Source organism: Chenopodium quinoa, unplaced genomic scaffold (assembly GCF_001683475.1).
Source record: "Chenopodium quinoa cultivar QQ74 unplaced genomic scaffold, ASM168347v1, whole genome shotgun sequence".
Taxonomy (NCBI): domain Eukaryota; kingdom Viridiplantae; phylum Streptophyta; class Magnoliopsida; order Caryophyllales; family Amaranthaceae; genus Chenopodium; species Chenopodium quinoa.
Window position 1 is genome coordinate 114684 of NW_018742225.1, and position 25445 is coordinate 140128.

Below are 25445 nucleotides of genomic sequence, written 5' to 3' on the forward strand. Positions count from 1 at the left end.
ATAAGAACTCTTCGAATTAGAGGTAACATTAGAAGACTTGTTGCTTATCATAGGTTTTAAAGCAACCGGTCTCTCTTTTTTCTCCTTTTCTCACAACATACACATTAGTCCTTCCATCAAACTTCACAAATCTATCATATTGCCAAGGACGGCCTAATAGTATATGACAAGCATCCATAGGACAAACATCACAAAAAACTTTATCATGAAATTTACCAATTGAAAAGGAGATTAAGGCTTGTTTAGTTACCTTAACATCACTCGAATTATTAAGCCAATGAAGCTTATAAGGGCTTGGATGTTCAATAGTTGGCCACTTCAATTTGTCTACCAAAATAGTAGATACCACATTAGTGCAACTCCCCGTGTCTATGATCATGTCACACAACCTATCTTCTACCTTGCACCTTGTAAGAAAGATTTTCTCCCTTTGATTGTTTTCCATAGGTACGGTTTTAGAGTGTAGTTCCCTTCTTAGAACCAAACTTTGACCATGAGTCTCGGGATCAATTTCGTCAATATGCCCCTCCTCTTCTTCAAAGTTTTCCTCTTCATTCTTTTTTACATAGTCACTACCTTGCTCACACTTAGCTTGTTCTTGCTCCCACTCTTGAGCAGTCATTACTCTTTTTGATGGACAATTAGTTGCAATGTGACCAACACTACCACACTTGAAGCACTTCCTATCTTCAACAAGCTTTTTAGGAGCTTCAAATTTTGATTTAGTCTCCTTGTAGTTGGAACTAGAACCACTTTTCTCCAAGCTGTTCCTCTCAAAAGGTTTAGTGAAACCTTTTACAAAGGGCTTAGTGTACGTCCCTTTCTTCCCCTTTATCTGTTTTTCAACTTTCAAAGCTACCATGAAAACATCATCAAAGGACCAATATTGTTGCAATTCAACTTTTTCAGCAATATTATCATTCAACCCCGAAATAAATCTAGCAATCTTATGCTCAACAATCTCTTCTAAGCCACATAGCATGCATAACTTTTCAAATTCACCAATATAATTCTCAACAGTCATAGAATTTTGTTTAAAAAGTTGCATCTTAAGATAAACATCTTGAATATAATCACTAGGTACGAACCTTTTTTCATGTGCTTCTTGAGTTGTTCCCAAGTTGAGATTCTTCCACGCCCCTCCTTATGCCTCTTCTTCTTTAGACTATCATACCAAAGACTAGCATAACCGATCAGTTTTAATTTAGCCAATTTGCATGTTTTCCTTTCATCATACTCCTTGTAATCAAAGAGTGTCTCGGCCCTTCTAATCCACTCAAAGTATTTTTCAGGTTCATTCATACTCCCATTGAATTCAGGAAGATCTAATCTAAGGTTCCTATCATCATCCTTTGGTCTATCTCTTCTCCTAGGCCTTGGTGATTCATCACTTGAAGAATAATTATTTCGTGGCCTCCTTGGGTTCCTCCTTGGTTGTTCTTCCTCACTTGAACCAGAATTAGAGTTAGAATTCCCTTTCCTTGAAGAATCTCCAGCAAGAGTATCAAGCCTTTTTAATATCTCATCCATCCTTGCTGCCAACTCGTCGATTCGCCTATCTCTTCTAAGATTTTGAGCCTGTTCTAAGGTTAATCCCCTTGGAACCTGTGGAACCTCCTCGCCACTCATGATTCCTACACAAACCAAGTCAGTTCATGAAAAAATCTTGATTAAAAGATCGAATCTTGAAGGAAAACTAGGCAACACAAAAACCGGACTCCCAACCGCAAATCAGTGCACAAACACCAAACGTTTGAGGCTGTGTAGAACACGTTACTCAACTAAAAATTATGAAATTTTATATGGTGATAGCTGGAAGTTTTGGAGTTCAATGAAAAGAAAAATCACGTAACAATTCCCAGCCAATTGTTCCCAGTTTAATTTTTGCCGAAGTTGCGTAACCTGGCTCTGATACCAAAGATTATGTGAATTATTGATCCGAAAATCAACAAACACAAGGGATATGTTTAAGTCTAATTCTATACAGGAAATCAACCAAGAATTAAACAAAAACTAAGATTAATCAATTAAGAATCCACCTAATTAATCAATCCAAACAAATGTTTTATCTAAAACAAGCAAAACAACAATTGATCACAATCAACAAAACTTAAGTGTTTGAACTTAAAACAATGTATATTAGTCTCTCTGTTTATTCGTGTGTTTTACAGCCCTATTTATAAGACTTAGTTTACCTAGGAAGATTAGGACAAGTTCCTAATTCAATCCTAATGAAACTAGAATTCTAACTTGCTTGAAGAGCAAGAACCTTGGCGCACAAGCATACACCAAACTCCTTGGAGAACAAGCACAGGCCTAAACTGATTTATTTTGCTAGCTAATTGATTTTTAAAGCAACTAAATAAATAAATAAAAATTAAAGAAATAAATAAAGATTAAAGATCCTAATGCTTGAACCAAGAAAAACCCTTTCAAGTGAAAGGTAAAAACTTGTCAGCAAAATCTTAATAAAGAAAATTTAAGAAAGTTCAAGAAAGTGAACTAGACTCCAAGAAAAACCACTAAGCAAACCGTGGCTTTGCTTTGATATCCAAGAAAGTGTCCATGCAATGCTTGGCTTGAATCAATGTTTAGGGATAAACTATCTTGATGCATGATAAGCAAATCTTCGAAGTTCTCCATGCTTAGACTTGCATCATCCTCCTCTTCTTCGAAAGAATTTGTCCTCAAATCTCGAAGTTCTTCATCAGGAATATACTTAGCCAATTCGCCAACATTGAATTTAGCACTAACTCCATATTCTCCCGGAAGTTCTAACTTATAAGCATTGTCATTGATCTTCTCAATAATCATGAAAGGACCTTCACTTCTAGGCATCAACTTATTCTTGCGTTTTCTTGGAAATCTTTCCTTTCTCAAATGTAACCATACCAAGTCTCCAACATTGTAACCTTGTTGCTTTCTATGCTTGTTTGCTCTAGCTTTGTACAAGTCATTTACTTTTTCTATTCTTATTCGAACTTGAGCATGTAATTTCAGCATACTCTTCAACTTAGACTCGGCATCTTTGTGAATTAACTCACCCTTAGGCAATGGAACAAGATCAATTGGAAGTTTCGGATTGACTCCATAGACTACCCCAAAAGGACTATGTTTGGTAGCATATGTAGGTGATCTATTATAAGCAAACTCCGCATGAGCTAACTTGATGTCCCAATCCTTTTGTGTCTTACTCACTAACCCACAAGCTTCCATAAAGACTTCACATAGCTTGTGGATGGTTTGTCCATCAGTTTGTGGATGGTAAGATGTACTAAAGAGTAATTTAGTTCCCACAAGCTTCCATAAAGACTTCCAAAAGAAACTCATGAACTTTGTATCTCGATCACTCACAATAGTATTCGGAATTCCATGCAATCTAACAATTCCAACTCCACTAGCATCGGTTTCAACTTCAAAATGACTTGATAAATCTGGTAACGCAAGTGTAGGTGCTTCACATAGCTTCTTTTTAACCAACTCAAACGCACTTCTAGCTTCTTTAGTCCATTCGAATTTACCCTTGTCCTTATTCAAACATTCGGTCATAGGCGCCACAATACTTGAGAAATTCTTGACAAATCTTCTATAGAACGAAGCTAGACCATGAAAAGACCTTACTTCACTCATATTAGTAGGAATAGGCCAAGTTTTAATAGCCTCTACTTTCGAATGATCAACTGAAACTCCATCCTTTGATACAACATAACCAAGAAAAGTAACACTAGACACTAAGAAGTAGCATTTTTCAAGCTTAGCATAGAGTTTCTTCTCTCTTAACACTTCAAACACACTTGTTAGATGATTTAGATGATCATGCAAATTTTTAGAGTATATCAAAATATCATCTAAATAAACAACAACAAACTTGCCAAGGAAAGGTTTAAGTACCTCATGCATCAACCTCATGAAAGTGCTAGGTGCATTAGTGAGTCCAAACGGCATCACCAACCATTCATACAACCCTAACTTAGTCTTGAATGCTGTCTTCCACTCATCTCCTTCTCTCATTCGAACTTTATGATAACCACTCATAAGATCAATCTTAGAAAACAACTTTGAACCATGAAGTTCATCAAGTAGATCATCTAACCTTGGAATAGGAAATCGGTATTTGATAGTGATGTTATTCACACTCCTACTATCAATACACATACGCCAACTTCCATCTTTCTTTGGGACAAGTAAAGTAGGCACGACACAAGGGCTCATACTTTCCCTCACGTATCCTCTAGCCATAAGCTCTTCAATCTGCCTTTGCATCTCCTTTGTTTCTTCCGGATTACTTCTATAGGCTGCCTTATTAGGTAATGGTGCTCCCGGAATCAAGTCAATTTGATGCTTTGTCCCACGAATAGGAGGTAGTCCCGGAGGTAATTCCTTAGGAAAGACATCCTTGAATTCTTCTAAAACAAATTCAAATTCATACGGCCTCTTTGCTTGGTTATTTTGATCAATTCGAATCTCATTAGAAACAAGTATATATACCACATTGTTGCTGCAAATCTCTTTTTCTAATTCCCTCTCACTAATCAAATAAGAACTCTTCGAATTAGAGGTAACATTAGAAGACTTGTTGCTTATCATAGGTTTTAAAGCAACCGGTCTCTCTTTTTTCTCCTTTTCTCACAACATACACATTAGTCCTTCCATCAAACTTCACAAATCTATCATATTTCCAAGGACGGCCTAATAGTATATGACAAGCATCCATAGGACAAACATCACAAAAAACTTTATCATGAAATTTACCAATTGAAAAGGAGATTAAGGCTTGTTTAGTTACCTTAACATCACTCGAATTATTAAGCCAATGAAGCTTATAAGGGCTTGGATGTTCAATAGTTGGCCACTTCAATTTGTCTACCAAAGTAGTAGATACCACATTAGTGCAACTCCCCGTGTCTATGATCATGTCACACAACCTATCTTCTACCTTGCACCTTGTAAGAAAGATTTTCTCCCTTTGATTGTTTTCCATAGGTACGGTTTTAGAGTGTAGTTCCCTTCTTAGAACCAAACTTTGACCATGAGTCTCGGGATCAATTTCGTCAATATGCCCCTCCTCTTCTTCAAAGTTTTCCTCTTCATTCTTTTTTACATAGTCACTACTTTGCTCACACTTAGCTTGTTCTTGCTCCCACTCTTGAGCAGTCATTACTCTTTTTGATGGACAATTAGTTGCAATGTGACCAACACTACCACACTTGAAGCACTTCCTATCTTCAACAAGCTTTTTAGGAGCTTCAAATTTTGATTTAGTCTCCTTGTAGTTCGAACTAGAACCACTTTTCTCCAAGCTGTTCCTCTCAAAAGGTTTAGTGAAACCTTTTACAAAGGGCTTAGTGTACGTCCCTTTCTTCCCCTTTATCTGTTTTTCAACTTTCAAAGCTACCATGAAAACATCATCAAAGGACCAATATTGTTGCAATTCAACTTTTTCAGCAATATTATCATTCAGTCCCGAAATAAATCTAGCAATCTTATGCTCAACAATCTCTTCTAAGCCACATAGGATGCATAACTTTTCAAATTCACCAATATAATTCTCAACAGTCATAGAATTTTGTTTAAAAGGTTGCATCTTAAGATAAACATCTTGAATATAATCACTAGGTACGAACCTTTTTTCATGTGCTTCTTGAGTTGTTCCCAAGTTGAGATTCTTCCACGCCCCTCCTTATGCCTCTTCTTCTTTTGACTATCATACCAAAGACTAGCATAACCGATCAGTTTTAATTTAGCCAATTTGCATGTTTTCCTTTCATCATACTCCTTGTAATCAAAGAGTGTCTCGGCCCTTCTAATCCACTCAAAGTATTTTTCAGGTTCATTCATACTCCCATTGAATTCAGGAAGATCTAATCTAAGGTTCCTATCATCATCCTTTGGTCTATCTCTTCTCCTAGGCCTTGGTGATTCATCACTTGAAGAATAATTATTTCGTGGCCTCCTTGGGTTCCTCCTTGGTTGTTCTTCCTCACTTGAACCAGAATTAGAATTAGAATTCCCTTTCCTTGAAGAATCTCCAGCAAGAGTATCAAGCCTTTTTAATATCACATCCATCCTTGCTGCCAACTCGTCGATTCGCCTATCTCTTCTATGATTTTGAGCCTGTTCTAAGGTTAATCCCCTTGGAACCTGTGGAACCTCCTCGTCACTCATGATTCCTACACAAACCAAGTCAGTTCATGCAAAAATCTTGATTAAAAGATCGAATCTTAAAGGAAAACTAGGCAACACAAAAACCGGACTCCCAACCGCAAATCAGTGCACAAACACCAAACGTTTGAGGCTGTGTAGAACACGTTACTCAACTAAAAATTATGAAATTTTATATGGTGATAGCTGGAAGTTTTGGAGTTCAATGAAAAGAAAAATCACGTAACAATTCCCAGCCAATTGTTCCCAGTTTAATTTTTGCCGAAGTTGCGTAACCTGGCTCTGATACCAAAGATGATGTGAATTATTGATCCGAAAATCAACAAACACAAGGGATATGTTTAAGTCTAATTCTATACAGGAAATCAACCAAGAATTAAACAAAAACTAAGATTAATCAATTAAGAATTCACCTAATTAATCAATCCAAACAAATGTTTTATCTAAAACAAGCAAAACAACAATTGATCACAATCAACAAAACTTAAGTGTTTGAACTTAAAACAATGTATATTAGTCTCTCTGTTTATTCGTGTGTTTTACAGCCCTATTTATAAGACTTAGTTTACCTAGGAAGATTAGGACAAGTTCCTAATTCAATCCTAATTAAACTAGAATTCTAACTTGCTTGAAGAACAAGCACCTTGGCGCACAAGCATACACCAAACTCCTTGGAGAACAAGCACACGCCTAAACTGATTTATTTTGCTAGCTAATTGATTTTTAAAGCAACTAAATAAATAAATAAAAATTAAAGAACTAAATAAAGATTAAAGATCCTAATGCTTGAACCAAGAAAAACCCTTTCAAGTGAAAGGTAAAAACTTGTCAGCAAAATCTTAATAAAGAAAATTTAAGAAAGTTCAAGAAAGTGAACTAGACTCCAAGAAAAACCACTAAGCAAACCGTGGCTTTGCTTTGATATCCAAGAAAGTGTCCATGCAATGCTTGGCTTGAATCAATGTTTAGGGATAAACTATCTTGATGCATGATAAGCAAACCTTCGAAGTTCTCCATGCTTAGACTTGCATCATCCTCCTCTTCTTCGAAAGAATTTGTCCTCAAATCTCGAAGTTCTTCATCAGGAATATACTTAGCCGATTCGCCAACATTGAATTTAGCACTAACTCCATATTCTCCCGGAAGTTCTAACTTATAAGCATTGTCATTTTATATGGTGATAGCTGGAAGTTTTTGGAGTTCAATGAAAAAAAAAAATCACGTAACAATTCCCAGCCAATTGTTCCCAGTTTAATTTTTGCCGAAGTTGCGTAACCTGGCTCTGATACCAAAGATGATGTGAATTATTGATCCGAAAATCAACAAACACAAGGGATATATTTAAGTCTAATTCTATACAGGAAATCCACCAAGAATTAAACAAAAAATTAGATTAATCAATTAAGAATCCACCTAATTAATCAATCCAAACGAATGTTTTAACTAAAACAAGCAAAACAACAATTGATCACAATCAACAAAACTTAAGTGTTTAAATTTAGAACAATGTATATTAATCTCCCTATTTATTCGTGTGTTTTATAGCCCTATTTATAAGACTTAGTTTACCTAGGAAGATTAGGACAACTTCCTAATTCAATCCTAATTAAACTAGAATTCTAACTTGCTTGAAAAGCAAGCACCTTGGCGCACAAGCATACACCAAACTCCTTGGAGAACAAGCACACGCCTAAACTGATTTATTTTGCTAGCTAACTGATTTTTAAAGCAACTAAATAAATAAATAAAAATTAAAGAACTAAATAAAGGTTAAAGATCCTAATGCTTGAACCAAGTCATCAACAAGTCTTTTTAAATTCGAATGAAAGTGAAACGGATTCAACGAAGCTATTTGAATCAAATTAAAGTCAAACACATTCAAACAAATCTTTTTGAATAAAATGAAATTCAAACACATTCAAACAAAGTTTTTTGAATCGAAAGAGAGTCAAATGCATTTAACGAAGCTAATTTAATAAAATGAAAGTCAAACACATTCAAACAAAGCTTTTTGAATTAAATGAAAGTCAAACACATTTAAACAAATCTTTTTTATTCAAATGAAAATCAAATGCATGAAACGAATATAATTAAATCAAATGAAAGTCAAACACATTCAAACCAATCTTTTTAAATCAAATGAAAGTCAAACACATTTAAACAATGCTTTTTTTAACAAATGAAAATTAAACACATTAAAACAAAACTTTTTGAATTGAATGAAAGTTAAATGAATTCAAGAAAGCTAATTGAATCTTTTGAAAGTCAAACACATTTAAACAAAGCTTTTTGAATTAAATGAAAATTAAACACATTTAAACAAAGCTTTTTGAATTTAATGAAAGTCAAATGCATTCAACAAAGCTAATTGAATCAAATGAAAGTCAAACACATTCTAACAAATCATTTTGAATCAAATGAAAGTAAAACACATTCAAACAAATTTTTTTGAATCGAATTAAAGTAAAATGCATTGAACGAAGCTAATTGAATCAAATGAAAGTCTAAAATTTTTTCAAACAAAGCTTTTGAATCAAATGAAAGTCAAACACATTGAAACAAAGCTTTTTGAATCAAACGAAAGTCAAATGCGTTTAACAAAGCTAATTGAATTAAATGAAAGTCAAACACATTAAAACAAAGCATTTTGAATCAAATAAAAGTCAAACATATTCAAACAAATCATTTTGAATCAAATGAAAATCAAACATATTCAAACAAAGCTTTTTGAATCAAATGAGAGTCAATTGCATTCAACGAAGCCGATTGAATAAAATAAAAGTCAAACACATTCAAAAAAATCTTTTGGAATAATATTAAAGTAAAAAACATTCAAACAAAGCTTTTTAAATCAAAAGAGTGTCGAATGCATTTAAAGAAGCTAATTGAATAAAATGAAAGTCAAACACATTCAAACAAAGATTTTGAATCAAATGAAAGTCAAACACATTTAAACAAAGCTTTTTGAATTAAATGTAAGTCACTTGAGTCATGGTCCGTCTGGACCTGCATTTCTTCTAGAGGTCGGTTGTTGTCTGGAGGCGGCACAGGATTATCTTGAGAAGCCATCTTAGAGGTACTCTCGCCACAGACGGCGCAAAATGTTTCGGGGTGTTTTGTGTTCCTCAGGAAAGTTACAACTCTAGACTGGACTCTACAAGGTCGCCTGTACCTGCAAAACAAACGGACCACCGGTATTGTGCTGTTTGTTTCTTGAGAACGACAGCTCTGTTATAAATGTGGATGTGATGTCCTAGGTTGATTGATTACCTGCTCAATAAATGAGGGGATTGTCCCTATTTATAGGGTCTTTTGGGGAAGTGTGCCCTCCCAAGGGTTTGATGACCTAAGGATAAGGGCACGCCGTTTTGCGGCGCCTTAAAGTTTGGGCCTTTGAAGGCCGCCATTTCAGAGGTGATATCTGAGTGAAACGTGTCGCACATCCTCAGAGGCCATTTGGGCGTCTCTTAGGGCGACACGTGTCGCTCTCTCATTGGTCCACTTGGGATCATCAAATACCCTAAATCAGGGTTGTATCTTCCTGACACGTGTCACCATCTGGAAGGTCCAAGGTTGCGCCCCTTCCAGTGATATGTGTCAGGTTCTGATTGGGCCACTTGGCCGGGTATAAATACCCAAAACACCGGTGTTTCCCGTCTACATTGAAGGACATCATCTAACAATGGTTTGACAATCTGCCAGCCGGTTGCATTGACAGTGTTAGGAAGCTTGCTTTCTTGTTTACCTCCAACTTCTCGATGAACATCCCTGCAAAAAAGACAAGTCTTGACTTGAGCACCATCCGGCTAGGAGATAGAGAAGGGCTCCGCTCCTATGTTAGGTGGTTCAACCTGGTGAGAATTAAAATTCGGGGGCTGTCTGACGAGGTAACCTATACAGACTTCTTCAAGGGTCTGAAGGACGGGTCGAATTTTAAGTTCGACCTTGTTCGTAAGAGGGTTTTCACCCTTCATGAGGCGTTGATAGAGGCGGAAAGCTTTATTCAAGCTACCGACCTGTGCTCGTCTAGCCACCAGTCGGACTCAAAGATGTTCAACAAGCAAAAAGAGAGTCGGTCTGGTCAGCCGGCTTAGAAAGCTGAAGAGAGCAAAAAGAGAATAGAAGTTTGGGCGGTTGAGGAACCTGATAAGTCGTTCAAAAAGAAAAAGAAAGAATTCAAACCGTATGTTTTGCGGTATGAATTCAATAAAGACTGTTACATCATCTTTACAGAGGTGACGGAGAAACTGAGTATTGCGAAGACGAATCCTATGAAAAGTTCTGTTCAGTCGCGGAACAAGAATAAATTTTGTCTTTTCCATTAGGAAGTGGGCCATGACACCAACAACTGCTATAGTCTTAAGCGGACGTTGGACCGTCTGGCCGGCAAGGGCTTGCTTAAGTCCTATGTCTTGAAGTCCAAAGCTGCTTTTAAGACGAATCCGGGACAGTCATCAAAAACTGTCCAGCCTACTAGTAGTTCGGATACCAATAAGGATCCAGTCTACACCATAGTAGGCGGATTGGCAAGCGGTGGCCCGACCATTCGGGGCACCAAGGATCATCTAAAGTGGATGATTTATTCAATCAATAATGGACAGTCGTCCTCAAGCGGGACATTCCCATACGTCCTCATCACTGAGAAGGATCGGGGCAAGGTTTGTCGACCGTATGACAATCCAGTCGTCATTGAATGCATGGTTGCCAACCACCTGGTTGGCCAGATTCTCATAGACACAAATAGCTCTTCTGATCTCATCAGCTACAAGTGTTTGTCCTGGCTTAATCACAAGCGGAACGGTTTGCGCGATGTCTCCACCCATTAGTTGGCTTTGGGGGAGGAGTCGTACACCCAGTCGGACAGATTGACATTCCAATCCGGATGGGGGAGAAGGGACAAGGGCGACACATGGTCGTCCGGTTCTTGGTGGTTAAGGAGTTAACCGCCTACAACATCATCCTTGGTCGACCCACTCTAAACGAGTGTAAGGCCGTCATCATCCCAGCCTTCATGCTCCTCATATTTGAAAGGGATGATAGCACTGTTGGCTCCTTAAACGGGGATCAGAAGACAGCAAGAGAGTGCTATCTCTCAAACGTCAAGCCAACTGCTTCTACAGCCGGTCAGCTGAAGGAGCCAATAGACCTTGACGATGTCAAGGATCTTGATTCACCCCCTACAGCAGCCGCCAAGAAAAGAGAAGCTGAAAAGCTGGTGGAGGTGAAGAAGGAAAAGAAATAGCAATCACTAACCGGGGAATGGTCAGATGATCTTTGTCCCCACCTGGCTGGTGAGCACATTGATATCTGATGCAAATCACGAAGGTTCCATTAATCAAAACAATCATAATCATCCTACAAGTCCAAGTCACGGTTTTCCCAAGGAGATTATCCTTGCGAAATCTTTTGAAAATCAAGCACTGGATACCTTTGCTGCCCATGGTCCTTTTGGTGTCAATAATCACGGTTTTACTTGCTTGAATGTTCATTACACGAATTTATTGAAGCATAGGAACAACCTTGGTCATTTGGAGTGCCGTGGGTAGAAGAGAAGTTCAAGGGGAAGCTACATTACAAGAATAAATGAAGGAGGCGTGAATCAAGGGGGGGTTACAAGTGTTACCCCAACGGTTTTGCTGAATTCTTGTAGCTGTTTTCTTTGCTAATTTAAATCAGGTTAATGAAGGAAGTTAAGGGGAATGTGAAGCCTAAAAGGCTGCCTCATGTGGGCGTAATTCTAGGCTTAAGTTTAGCTTCTTTGTCTAGTTATAATAAATCAGTCTTTTGCTTCATTAGGATAGGCAATGATTGTTGGTTTTGTTTTTGCTTATAAAAGGCATGTAATTATAGTTTGTAATCAGATTTTGATCAATAAAAAAAAGAGCTTTTGCTTGAACTTAAAAACTGATTATTTGTTTGTGAAATAACCGGTTTTTGTACCAAGTTAGACTTGAAGAGATTGAGTGGTCAAGTGAGTAATCCTTCCACACAATTTGAACTTAGTAGGTTGAGTGAGAAATCCTTGCCTTCATATCCTTGTTTGTTAAGTGAGTAATCCTTACAAACCTAAACCTTTCCATTCCTAATTTCCCTCAAATAGCCCCGCCACTTTCCAACCCCAAAACCCACCTAAAATCCTACAAAACCATACCTAAACACCAACCTTTCTCTCAATATTTTGCTTAAGTTTGATCCATTAACTTGTTTAAACTAATTTCATCTATTAGTTTTTACATCATTTGGCGCGTCAGGTAGGGGGAATTTTCTGTCCAAATGGATCAAGCAAACCCAAATGAAACCCCTGATCAAAGGAGAATTAGAATGATGGAGGAAAACCAACAAAGACTATTAGAAACCAATGAGCAATTACATGGTAATATAATGGCTCTAATGGCTCGTTTGTTGACACAAGAACAAAGGGATGGGCGTCAAAACCCTCCTAGATATGATGACAAGAGTCTAAAGGTTGATGTAGACCTTTTTGATGGTACTCTTGACCCTATGAAGTACTTGGAGTGGGAGCAATCACTTGAGAGGTACTTTGAGTTCAAAGACGTTGAGGAAGATGAACAAAAGTACAAGATTGCTAAGGTAAAGATAGCCAAGTATGCTGAAACTTGGTTGAAAGGAGTCCAAAGAAAACGAGAAAGCAATGAGAAAACTCGTATTTCTACATGGACCAAGCTTAGGAAGAAACTTAGGGGACGTTTTGTGCCTTCTAATTACAAACAATCCATGTATGTTAAATGGAGTACCTTGCAACAAGGTAGTAGTAGTGTGGAGGAGTACATAAAAGAGTTTGAAAAATTGTCCATTATTTGTGAAGTAGTGGAAAATGAGGATTTGAAACTAGGGAGGTTTATGGCTGGTCTAGATAAGGAGATCCTTGAAAAGATAGAAGTGCAACCCAATTTGACTTTTGATGAAGCTTGCAAACTTTCTGTTAAGTTTGATAATCAAAAGAAAAAGAAAAAGCCATCTAATCCATTTGAGCCAAAATACAAACGCCTTTTCAATCCACCAAAAGAAAACTCTTCTTTCCCAAATTCCACCAAAAGAAACCCAAGTTCCTTTGACCCAAAAGAAAAAGGCAAAGCTGTTGCCAAAACCGGGGACTTGAGTGACATAGTGTGTTTTAAGTGTCATGGAAGAGGACACTATAAGAGGGATTGTCCTAATACTAGAGCTTTAACCATGAGAGAGCTAAAAAATATGATGGCTCAACCTTTTAGCCTAGATGAGGAGTTAGAGGATGAAAATGTTGTTGAAAATGACCCTTTGGAATCTTATGATTCTAATGAAGAGGAGGAACAAGGTGATGATTGTTTCCCCGAAAAAAACAGCCTAGTCTTGAGGAGAGCTTTACAAATGCAAGTTGAGGTTGAAAGAAACCCTTTGCAAAGAGAGAATGTCTTTTTAACCAAATGCAAGGTTAATGGAGATGTTTGTGACTTAATTGTCGATAGTGGTAGTGAAGCAAATGTTGTGTCAAGTGACCTTGTTAAAAAGCTTGATTTAAAAACCACTAGATATCCTACCCCTTACAAATTAAGTTGGCTTGATAAAAGTAAGAGTAGGGGAGTTAGGAGACAATGCTTAGTAAAATTTCAGATTGGTTCTTATGTTGATGAAATTTTGTGTGATGTCATCCCTATGAATGCTTGTCACATTTTGTTAGGTAGACCATGGCAAAGTGATCGAAAATCAGTCCATGATGGTCTATCCAATACTTATACTATCACCCACCAAGGCAGCAAGAAAGTGTTGCATCCCTTACCACCACAAAAAACGATTTCCCAAACAAAATTTCCACCACCACAAACACCACAAAAAGAGCCCAAAAGAAAAGAAATTTTGTTACTTTCTTTTAAAGAATTTGAAAAGTCTTTAGAGAAGGAAGATGAGGTGTTTTTGTTGTTGAGTAAGGAGGAGCATGAAGGGTTTGTTCAACAAAACCCTAGTTTGGCCGAATTAGTCAAAGCTTATGAGGATGTTTTCCCTAATGAGTTGCCTTTAGGATTACCTCCCATTCGTGGGATTGAACATCAAATTGACCTAATTCCGGGAGCACCCCTTCCTAACAAACCACCTTATAGATGTAACCCCATGGAAACCAAAGAGTTGCAAAAACAAATTGAGGAGTTGATACAAATGGGTTATGTGAGGGAGTCTATGAGTCCTTGTGCTGTTCCTACTTTGTTAGTGCCTAAAAAAGATGGAACATGGAGGATGTGTATTGATAGTAGGGCTGTGAACAATATAACCATTAAGTATAGGTTTCCCATACCTAGGCTTGACGATATGTTGGATGAATTGAGTGGGGCTAGAGTGTTTTCAAAAATTGATTTGAGAAGTGGGTATCACCAAATTCGTATGAGGGAGGGTGATGAGTGGAAAACAGCTTTTAAAACCAAGCATGGGTTGTATGAATGGCTTGTTATGCCATTTGGTTTAACAAATGCCCCAAGTACTTTCATGAGACTTATGAATGAGATGTTGAGACCTTTTTTGGGGAGGTTTGTAGTTGTTTACTTAGATGATATTCTCATCTATAGTACAAATGAGGAAGATCATTTGAGGAACTTGGAAGAAATCTTTGGAACTTTGAGGGAGAAAAAATTGTATGGGAAGTTGGAGAAGTGTCATTTTTTGCTAACAGAAATTGTTTTTCTTGGTTACATTGTTTCAGGTGATGGAATCAAGGTGGATCCAAGCAAAATAGAAGCCATTGCTTCGTGGCCTATCCCAAAAACCATAACAGAAGTTCGTTCATTTCATGGACTAACCTCTTTCTATAGGAGGTTCATTAAGAACTTTAGTACCCTCATGGCTCCTATCACCGAGTGTACAAAAAGAGGGAACTTTCAATGGACTTCTCAAGCCCAAGAGGCGTTTGAGTTAGTGAAAAAAAAGATGTGTGAGGCACCTGTTTTAGCCTTACCTGATTTCATGAAACCCTTTGAAGTTGAGTGTGATGCAAGTGGGAAGGGAATAGGGGCTGTCCTAATCCAAGAAAAAAAAAACCATTGCCTACTTTAGTGAGAAGTTGAGCCAAGGAAAATTGAACTATTCCACTTATGACAAAGAATTTTATGCCATGGTTCGAGCCTTAGACCATTGGTCACATTATTTGAGACCACAACCATTCATTTTGCATTCTGATCATGAATCTTTGAGGTTCATACATGGCCAAAAAAAATTGAATGCTAGGCATGCTAAGTGGGTAGAATTCTTGCAATCATTCAACTTTGCTACAAAATATAAGCAAGGGAAAGCCAACATTGTGGCTGATGCATTGTCAAGGAGGCATACTCTTCTTGGAATCATGGAGGCTAAGGTCCTTGGTTTTGAAATTATGAAAGAAGCTTACAAAGATGACCATGAACTTATGGAAATCATTGAGGCTTGCAAACATGGAGTAAATGGTCAATTTGTGATGGTGGACGGTTTTATTTTCAAAGGAAACAAACTTTGTGTTCCTAAAGGGGCAATTCGTGACTTATTGATAAGGGAAGCTCATGGAGGGGGCCTTGCTGGTCATATGGGTATTCAAAAGACCCTAGAGATCTTGCAAAGTCACTTTTATTGGCCTAAGATGCTAGCTAACGTGCACCAAATCCTAGCTAGATGTTCTACTTGTCAAAGGGCTAAAATGACTTTTCATAGAGGTGAATACAAGCCTTTGCCAATTCCCAAAAGACCTTGGGATGATTTGAGTATGGATTTCATCATGGCCTTGCCTAGAAAAGCTCGTGGAAAAGATTCAATCATGGTGGTTGTTGATCGGTTTTCGAAGATGGCCCATTTCATTGCTTGTAAAAAAGTGGATGATGCTTATAACGTGGCTCAACTTTTTTTCAAGGAGGTGGCTAAGTTACATGGTTTTCCTAGAACCATTGTTTCAGATCGTGATACAAAGTTTGTGAGCCATTTTTGGAAGTCATTATGGAGGCTCGTGGGTACCAAGCTACTTTTCTCAACTAGCCATCATCCACAAACGGATGGTCAAACTGAGGTGGTGAATAGAGTCCTTGGAACCTTGCTTCGTGCCTTAGTGAACAAAGGAGGGAAAAATTGGGACCTAAAGCTATCTCATGCTGAATTTGCTTACAATAGAACTCCAAGCAAAACCACGAAATACTCACCATTCGAAATTGTTTATGGGGTGAATCCTTATGTGCCCATTGATTACATTGCCCTTGCTAAGGACAAATTTGTGCATGGGACAGCCAAGGAACATATTGAGTTCATGATTGATGTTCATAAGGAAGTTCGAAAGAATATTGAAAAGGCAAATGAGTCCTACAAAAAGCAAGCAAACAAGTACTTGAGCAACGTGAAGAAGTTCGAAGTGGGTGACCTTGTTTGGATTTTTCTTCGAAAAGAAAGGTTTTCTAAGCAAAGGAAACACAAATTGATGCCTAGGGCAGAAGGACCTTATCAAATCATGGAGAGAATCAATGACAATGCCTACAAGGTTGATCTTGGAGGGCAATTTGGAGTCTCATCAACTTTCAATGTTGGTGACTTAGCCCCATATTTAGAGGATGACGAGTTGAGGCCAACTCCTTTCGAAGAAGGGGAGGATGATGCAAATCACGAAGGTTCCATTAATCAAAACAATCATAATCATCCTACAAGTCCAAGTCACGGTTTTCCCAAGGAGATTATCCTTGCGAAATCTTTTGAAAATCAAGCATTGGATACCTTTGCTGCCCATGGTCCTTTTGGTGTCAATAATCACGGTTTTACTTGCTTGAATGTTCATTACACGAATTTATTGAAGCATAGGAACAACCTTGGTCATTTGGAGTGCCGTGGGTAGAAGAGAAGTTCAAGGGGAAGCTTCATTACAAGAATAAATGAAGGAGGCGTGAATCAAGGGGGGTTACAAGTGTTACCCCAACGGTTTTGCTGAATTCTTGTAGCTGTTTTCTTTGCTAATTTAAATCAGGTTAATGAAGGAAGTTAAGGGGAATGTGAAGCCTAAAAGGCTGCCTCATGTGGGCGTAATTCTAGGCTTAAGTTTAGCTTCTTTGTCTAGTTATAATAAATCAGTCTTTTGCTTCATTAGGATAGGCAATGATTGTTGGTTTCGTTTTTGCTTATAAAAGGCATGTAATTATAGTTTGTAATCAGATTTTGATCAATGAAAAAAAAGAGCTTTTGCTTGAACTTAAAAACTGATTATTTGTTTGTAAAATAACCGGTTTTTGTACCAAGTTAGACTTGAAGAGATTGAGTGGTCAAGTGAGTAATCCTTCCACACAATTTGAACTTAGTAGGTTGAGTGAGAAATCCTTGCCTTCATATCCTTGTTTGTTAAGTGAGTAATCCTTACAAACCTAAACCTTTCCATTCCTAATTTCCCTCAAATAGCCCCGCCACTTTCCAACCCCAAAACCCACCTAAAATCCTACAAAACCGTACCTAAACACCAACCTTTCTCTCAATCTTTTGCTTAAGTTTGATCCATTAACTTGTTTAAACTAATTTCATCTATTAGTTTTTACATCAATATCTCTCTGGACGACAGCCGTCCTGAGCGGACTGTTAAGGTGGGGATGACTGCCTTTGAAAGGCTTAGTGCACACTTGCACCTTTTACTAAAAGAATTCAAAGACATCTTTTCCTTTGAAGTGGAGGAGATGCCAGGCATCAGCCCGGATCTCGCTATCCACAAACTTGTCGTGGATCCAAAAAAGAAGCCTATTCGGCAAAAGAAAAGAAATCACGGTGAGGAGAGAAGTCACGCGGCAGCTGCCGAGGTAAAAAAGCTGCTTAACGGTGGGTTCATTCGGCCATGTAACTTCCCTAACAAGGTTGCGAATGTTGTTCTGGTAAAGAAGCCGAATGGTACCTGGCGTATGTGTGTTGACTACACAGACCACAGCAAGGCATTCTTGCAGGACAATTATCCGCTTCCAAAGATCGACAGTCTGGTCGATTCTATAGCCGGTCATGCCTTGATGAGTTTTATGGATGCCTACTCGAGCTTCCATCAGATACCCCTGTGGAAAAAAGATCAAGAGAAGACGGCCTTCGTCATTGATCAGGGGTTATTATGTTATACTGTGATGTCATTTGGCTTGAAGAATGCGCCGGCTACTTTCTAACGGATGATTAATAAAGTATTCATTAATTAGATTGAAAGAAATGTAGAGGCATAATTGATGACATGATAGTCAAATCCAAGCTACAGACGGATCACCTTGCTGATATCCGCCTTCACCACACTCAAGCGGCATAAGGTCATGTTAAATCCCAAAAAGTATGTTTTTGGTGTTGAGTCTGGGGAGTATTTAGGGTAAAAATACCGTGGACATGTGGACCAATGAGAGGAGGCCACGTGGCGAGTTCAGGATGGCCCAAGTGGCCCAATACCCTCTTGACACGTGGCCCCTTCAAGGGCCCAAATCCCAAGAAGCGGCGTAAAACGGCGCAGCCCACTAAAATCTAGGTCAAGTGACCTAGATATGGGCACACCTACCAATGACTCTATAAATAGGGAGATATTTCCCCATTTTGGGGAGAGATTCAATCATTTATTACTCCTACTTTCACTCTCATCAGAGAAACACCTCAGCTTGGAATCCAAGCAGATACCCACCTAAATTTCCGCACTCTTTATTCTTCTTTAAGTTACTAACTTGATCGTCGGAGGCGGAGCTCCACCACCCGGGGTCTCCGTTGTTTTTGCAGGTACAGCTCAGTCGGACCAATCTTTGTGATGTAACTCTCCCAAGGGACAAAAACATCCAAAACATTTGGCGTTGTCTGTGGCGAGAGTACCTCAAGGATGGTTCAAGAGTCTGTGCCACCTCCTGAGCGTCCGGTCGACGAACCGGAAGTCTTCACTAACCAAGAGGATGATGATCCTCAGGTTGAAACTTATATAGCCAGTGATGGCTCCCTAATAACTAAGCGCATCCGCCCCAGAGATACTTTGGAGCAAGGTGCCAGCCAGGCAGGTACAAAACGACCCCCTTGACAGCCGAAAGGGGAAACCCATACGGCCAGCGGATCAGCTCCCGTCGCCCGAGACAAACTCATGAAGTTCATGACAAGTTTTAAAGGTAAAATAAAGATCTGATCACGAAGAGTAGGGCTGGCCCAAGCAGGGGTCAGTCGGCAAAAAAGACTCCTCTAGAGAAGGGGAAGTCAGTCAGAGATCGGCAGCCAACTCCTCATCAAATGGAGAAGGCAGCCGAGACCATTGATTGGTCCAAGATTCTTCTGCCTAAGAGGAATACCACAATTCCCGCCGGACTGAACAGCCGGTGGGAAACAAAAAATCAACTCTTGACGCCCGGGAAATTATCACCCGCAAGAGAAACAAGTAGATGTCTGAGTCAGCTTCTACATCGAGCTTTCCAGACAGCTTCAAGAACACATCTGCAGGGAATATACCTTCCTTGCATGAGAGCCATACAGGCGGTAATACCGTCCATTCTGGTCCTTGGCTGATTGGGACTGCACCGTATGTACCGTCTCTGGTCTACAATCCGTATTCTCCCCATTTCATGCAGCCGACCCTCTTCGGAGGTCAGGCGACATACAACAATGTCTAGCCTCTAGACTGGCAGCTTCGTCTGCTACGCCTGGGTGAACAACCTTCTGCGTTCACCCGGGAGTTAACCAAGGCGGCACAGCCTGCCAAGGTTAAAAATGTGTTGGTAGGCACCTATGACGGTACCACTAACCCGGAAGATCACCTCATATATTACACCAACCTTTTGTACTTACAGGGGTTGGATGATGTCACTTGGTGTCGATACTTCCCGGCTACATTGAAGGGCATTGCCGAACAATTGTTTGCCAACTTGCCAGCCGGGTCCATCGATAGTTTCAGGAAGCTTCCCTTCCTGTTTGCTTCCAACTTCTCTCGATGAACATCCCTGCGAAGAAAACAAGTCTTGACTTGAGCACCATTAAGCAGGGAGAGAGAGAAGTATTGCGCTCCTATGTCAGGCGGTTCAATCTTATCAGAATTCAGATTCAAGGACTGTTCAATGAGGTAGATTTTACAGACTTTTTTAAGGTTCTGAGAGACGGGTCGACTTTTAAGTTCGACCTAGTGAGAAAAGGGGCTTTCAGTCAGGCGACCCTAAGGGAGGCGGAAAGCTATATTCAAGCAACCGACCTCAGCTCGCCTGGTAACCAGTCGGACTCTAAGAAGTCTGACAGGCAGACAGATAGCCGGCCTACTTAGCCGGCCAAGAAAAACGAAGAGAGAAAGAAGTGGAAAGAAGTCTGGGCAGTTAGTGATTCTGACTTGCCATCTCAGAAGAAGAAGAAGGAATTTAAACCGTACGTTTCTAGGTACGAGTTCAACAAGGACTGCAACTCCATCCTCATTGAGATCACGGACCGGTTGTCTCTAGAGAAGCCAAATCCAATGAAAAGTTCCATTCAATCAAGGTACAAAAATAAATTCTGCCAATACCATGAGGAGGTTGGCCATGACACCAATGACTGCTTAAGCCTTCAACGGGCATTGGACCGGTTGGCTAACAAGGGGATTTTAAAGTCCTATATTTCTATGTCCAAAGGGACTAATAAGAAGAACTCGGGGCAGTCGTCTAAGACACCCCATCATGCTAGTAGTTCGGACACTAATAAGGAGTCGGTCTACACAATAGCAGGTGGGTTCTCATGCGGTGCCCCTACCATCCAGGGCACCAAGAGCCATCTTCGAAATATGGACAATGATGATGATGATGATCAGGCAGGAAGTTCCTCCTTCCCAGACGTTCTGATCACTAAGAAGGATAGTGATGTGTAAACAAGATGAGAAACCTTGTTACAAGAAATGATAAGTTAAGAGATTCAAAGGGTTTTAAAGTTCAATTGTCAAGTAATCAGTTTAGTTAGGGGAACTCTCACCCTAAGCTAAGGATATAGCAAAGAGGAACTCTCACTCGTTTGCTTGGGATAGTTTAGATGAGGGAACTCTCACCAAATCATAAACTATAAGCCCTAATTTTGGGAACTCTCACCAAAACTAACACTCTTCAAATTCGGATACTCAAATTTGGAAAACAAAGTGAGCTAAACTCAAGTCACTTCAATTAACAAAACACACGTTTTTTAGGCAAATAATCTTGGATGATTTTCATTCATTCAAAGTATGCTATTTATAGCATCAATACAACCTTTTCACTTGCCTACTTTAATTAACAAAATGAAATAGACAAAAGGAAATTAACTAAGGGAATGAGTGGAGATTACACGTCCCACTTAACCCCTTTTACAAACATGATTAAACTTAATTAAAAGAACTAAAGACTAGGCTTGAAACAAGGGAAGATGACCAGCCAAAATAGCATCCAAAGAGCCCCACTTAACCCCTTTTACAAACATGATTAAACTTAATTAAAAGAACTAAAGACTAGGCTTGAAACAAGGGAAGATGACCAGCCAAAATAGCATCCAAAGAGCCTCTTCAGCACACGCCCAAAACAGCCATTTTCAAGCTTGTGTAACCCCCATTTTAATGCCTTGATTCACGCCTCTTTATTCTTCATAACCCCCAAATAATGAGGTGCACAATGTTCAGCCAACAAACTCCATAATTCACGCCCAACAAGTGCCATGAATCACTCCTCTTCAATCAGCTTGTAACCGTTGCACTTGGAGCTTGGAAAACCGTCACTTGCTAGATACCTTCTACAAGGTTAATTACACTAAGTGAAGTGTAACCACTTGTAAAATCTTTCGGACCAAAACCGTGCAAAGGAGTAAGGAATGATTTGGACAGAAACAATTCCTTTGCATTGCTTTGAACTTGGACCTCACCTTGACTACTTGGAGCATTACAATCATTAGAACTTTGACCATATTGGTCATCCTCCTCTTCTTCAAAAGGAATTGCCCTCAATTCGTCATCATCAAAGTATGGAGCAAGGTCCCCAACGTTGAATGTGCTTGAGACACCAAATTGGCCCCCCAAATCAACCTTGTATGCATTGTCATTGATCTTTTCCACGATTTCAAATGGACCTTCGGCTCTTGGCATAAGCTTGTTCTTTCTTTTGCTAGGAAACCTCTCTTTCCTCATGTAAATCCACACTAAGTCACCAACTTCAAATTGCTTCACGTTTTTCACCCTCTTGTTGGCTTGTTTCTTGTAGACTTCATTTGCTTTCTCAATGTTCTTCCTAACTTCCTTGTGGACCTTCAACATGAACTCGGCTTGTTCCCTAGCTCCACCATGAACGAACTTGTCTTGTGGCAAAGCTATGAGATCAATAGGAACATAAGGATTGACACCATAGACTACTTCAAAAGGAGAGTACTTTGTAGTAGCACTAGGAGTCCGATTGTAAGCAAACTCGGCATGAGCTAGCTTGACATCCCAATCCTTAGCACTCTTACTAACCAAGGTCCGAAGCAACGAACCCAGAATTCTATTCACCACTTCAGTTTGCCCATCGGTTTGTGGATGGTGTGAAGTAGAAAACAGCAACTTTGTTCCCATTAGACGCCATATTGATTTCCAAAAATGACTAAGAAATTTTGTATCACGATCGGACACAATGGTGCGTGGCACCCCATGAAAACGAACCACTTCTTCAAAGTATAACTTAGCCACTTTCATAGCATCTTCGGTTTTGTGACAAGGAATGAAATGAGCCATTTTTGAAAACCGATCAACAACCACCATGATTGAGTCTTTACCCCTTTGAGTTCTAGGTAAAGCCACAATGAAATCCATGCTCACATCCTCCCAAGGTCTTTCCGGAACTGGCAAAGGCTTGTAGAGACCTTTGTGAAACACCATCTTGGCCCTTTGACAAGTAGAACAACGACTAACCACATGATGAACCGTGGCTAACATCTTCGGCCAATAAAAGTGAGCTTGAAGAAGCTCCATTGTTTTTTGAATCCCCACGTGACCAGCTAGACCTCCTCCATGAGCCTCATGAATCAACAAGCTTCTAATTGGACACTTAGGAATGCATAACCGATTTCCCTTAAAAAGAAAGTCATCATGTAAGGAAAATAAGTCATATACTCCATGGACACATTTCTGTATTATTTCAATGAAATCTCCATCCTCCTTGTAGTATGCTTTGATCAAATCAAACCCAAGAACCTTTGCTTCGACAACTCCAAGCAAATTATGTCTCCTAGATAAGGCATCCGCAACAACATTAGCCTTTCCACTCTTGTATTTAGAGGAAAAGTTAAAGGTTTGCAAGAATTCAACCCATTTAGCATGTCTTGAATTCAACTTCTTTTGACCATGGATGAACCTTAAAGATTCATGGTCCGAATGTAATATGAACGGTTGTGGTCTCAAGTAATGTGACCAATGATCTAGAGCTCGTACCATAGCATAGAACTCTTTATCATAGGTGGAATAGTTCAACTTGCCTTGACTCAACTTTTCACTGAAATAAGCAATTGGACGCCCTTCTTGAATCAAAACTGCTCCAATCCCCTTCCCACTTGCGTCACACTCAACTTCAAATGGCTTGGAAAAATCAGGGAGTGCAAGAATAGGAGTGTTGCACATTTTCTCCTTGACTTCTTCAAAGGCCTTTTGAGCTTGTGTAGTCCATTCAAACGTCCCCTTCTTAGTACACTCAGTTATAGGAGCCATGAGTGTGCTAAAATTCTTGATAAATCTTCTATAGAAAGAAGCTAGGCCATGGAAAGAACGGACCTCCGTGAGTGTTTTTGGACTAGGCCATGATTGAATTGCTTCAACCTTGCAAGGATCCACCTTCACGCCATCACCTGAAACTATGTAGCCAAGAAAAGTGACCTCATATAACATAAAATCACATTTTTCAAGTTTTCCATACAATTTTTGCGTTCTTAAAACAGAAAAAACTTGAAACAAATGATCTAAATGTTCATCCTCATTTTAGAGTAAATAAGGATATCATCAAGGTACACCACCACGAACTTGCCAAGAAATGGCCTCAACACCTCGTTCATTAATCTCATGAACGTGCTAGGTGCATTGGTCAATCCAAACGGCATCACAAGCCATTCATACAACCCATGCTTTGTCTTGAATGCAGTCTTCCATTCATCACCTTCCCTCATACGAATTTGGTGGTAACCACTTCTCAAATCAACTTTTGAGAATACATTTGAACCACTCAATTCGTCCAACATATCATCCAGTCTTGGAATTGGGAACCTGTACTTGATAGTAATATTGTTAACAGCTCTACTATCAATGCACATACGCCAAGTTCCATCCTTTTTAGGAACCAACAAGGCAGGAACCGCACATGGACTCATAGACTCACGCACATAGCCCATACCCATCAATTCTTCAATTTGTCTTTGCAACTCCTTAGTTTCTAAAGGGTTACATCTATAGGCAGGTTTATTTGGTAGAGGTGCGCCTGGAATGAGATCAATCTGATGCTCAATTCCTCTCAAGGGTGGTAATCCCTTAGGTAACTCATCAGGAAAAACATCCTCAAACTCTTTAATCAGTTTTGCAAGTTTAGGATTTTGACTCACAAATTTTTCATGGATTTCTTTAGAGTACAACATGAATATCTCTTCCTCACCCTCAAACTCCCTCTCAAACTCTTTACAAGATAATAAAGAAATTTGTGGCTTTTGTGGTTGTGAAAAACGTGGAGGTGGTAAAGGGTGCAATTTCTTTTGTTTCCCTTGGTGAGTGATAGTGTAGGTGTTATGATACCCATCATGGATAGATTTTTTATCAGATTGCCACGGTCTCCCAAGAAGAATATGACAAGCATCCATTAAAACAACATCACACAATTGACTATCATGATATGAACCAATCGAAAAATTCACCATACATTGCTTTCTAACCCCAGTGCTAGCATTAGAATCTAACCAACTCAATTTGTAAGGATGTGGATGATTTGTGGTGGTAAGACCTAGTTTAGATACTAAGGTTTTCGACACAGTATTAGCCTCACTGCCCCCATCAATAATTAGATCACATACCTCGTCACCAACTTTACATTTGGTGATGAAAATGTGTTGTCTTTGTGGTGCCAAAGGTTCCTCCACACGAGCTTGCAAAGCTCTCCTAACCACCAAGTTTGTTTTGTCCTCCATTTCAGGATAGCATTGGTCCTCCTCCTCATCCTTTTCATACGGGGTCACCTCCTTCTCTTCTTCAGACTCAAATTCCTCCCAATTGATGCTTTGGGTGGCTATGAGTTTAACCTCTTGCATGGTTAAGGCTCTTGAATTAGGACAATCTTTTTTATAATGTCCTCTACCTCCACACTTGTAACATACAATGTCACTAAGCTTGAAGTCTTTCGTGTTCC

The 25445-nt window shown here is 39.2% G+C and overlaps 1 protein-coding gene across 1 annotated transcript; it reads left to right on the forward strand.

Annotated features, from left to right (window-relative positions):
• The first annotated feature begins 11071 nt into the window (after positions 1-11071).
• LOC110734626 lies at positions 11072-16987 on the forward strand. The gene is made up of 5 exons (XM_021914787.1): positions 11072-11383; positions 14056-14666; positions 14829-14914; positions 15348-15721; positions 16250-16987. The coding sequence occupies exons 1-5, from the start codon at positions 11072-11074 to the stop codon at positions 16985-16987; spliced, it is 2121 nt and encodes a 706-aa protein (XP_021770479.1).
• Positions 16988-25445: the final 8458 nt, after the last annotated feature.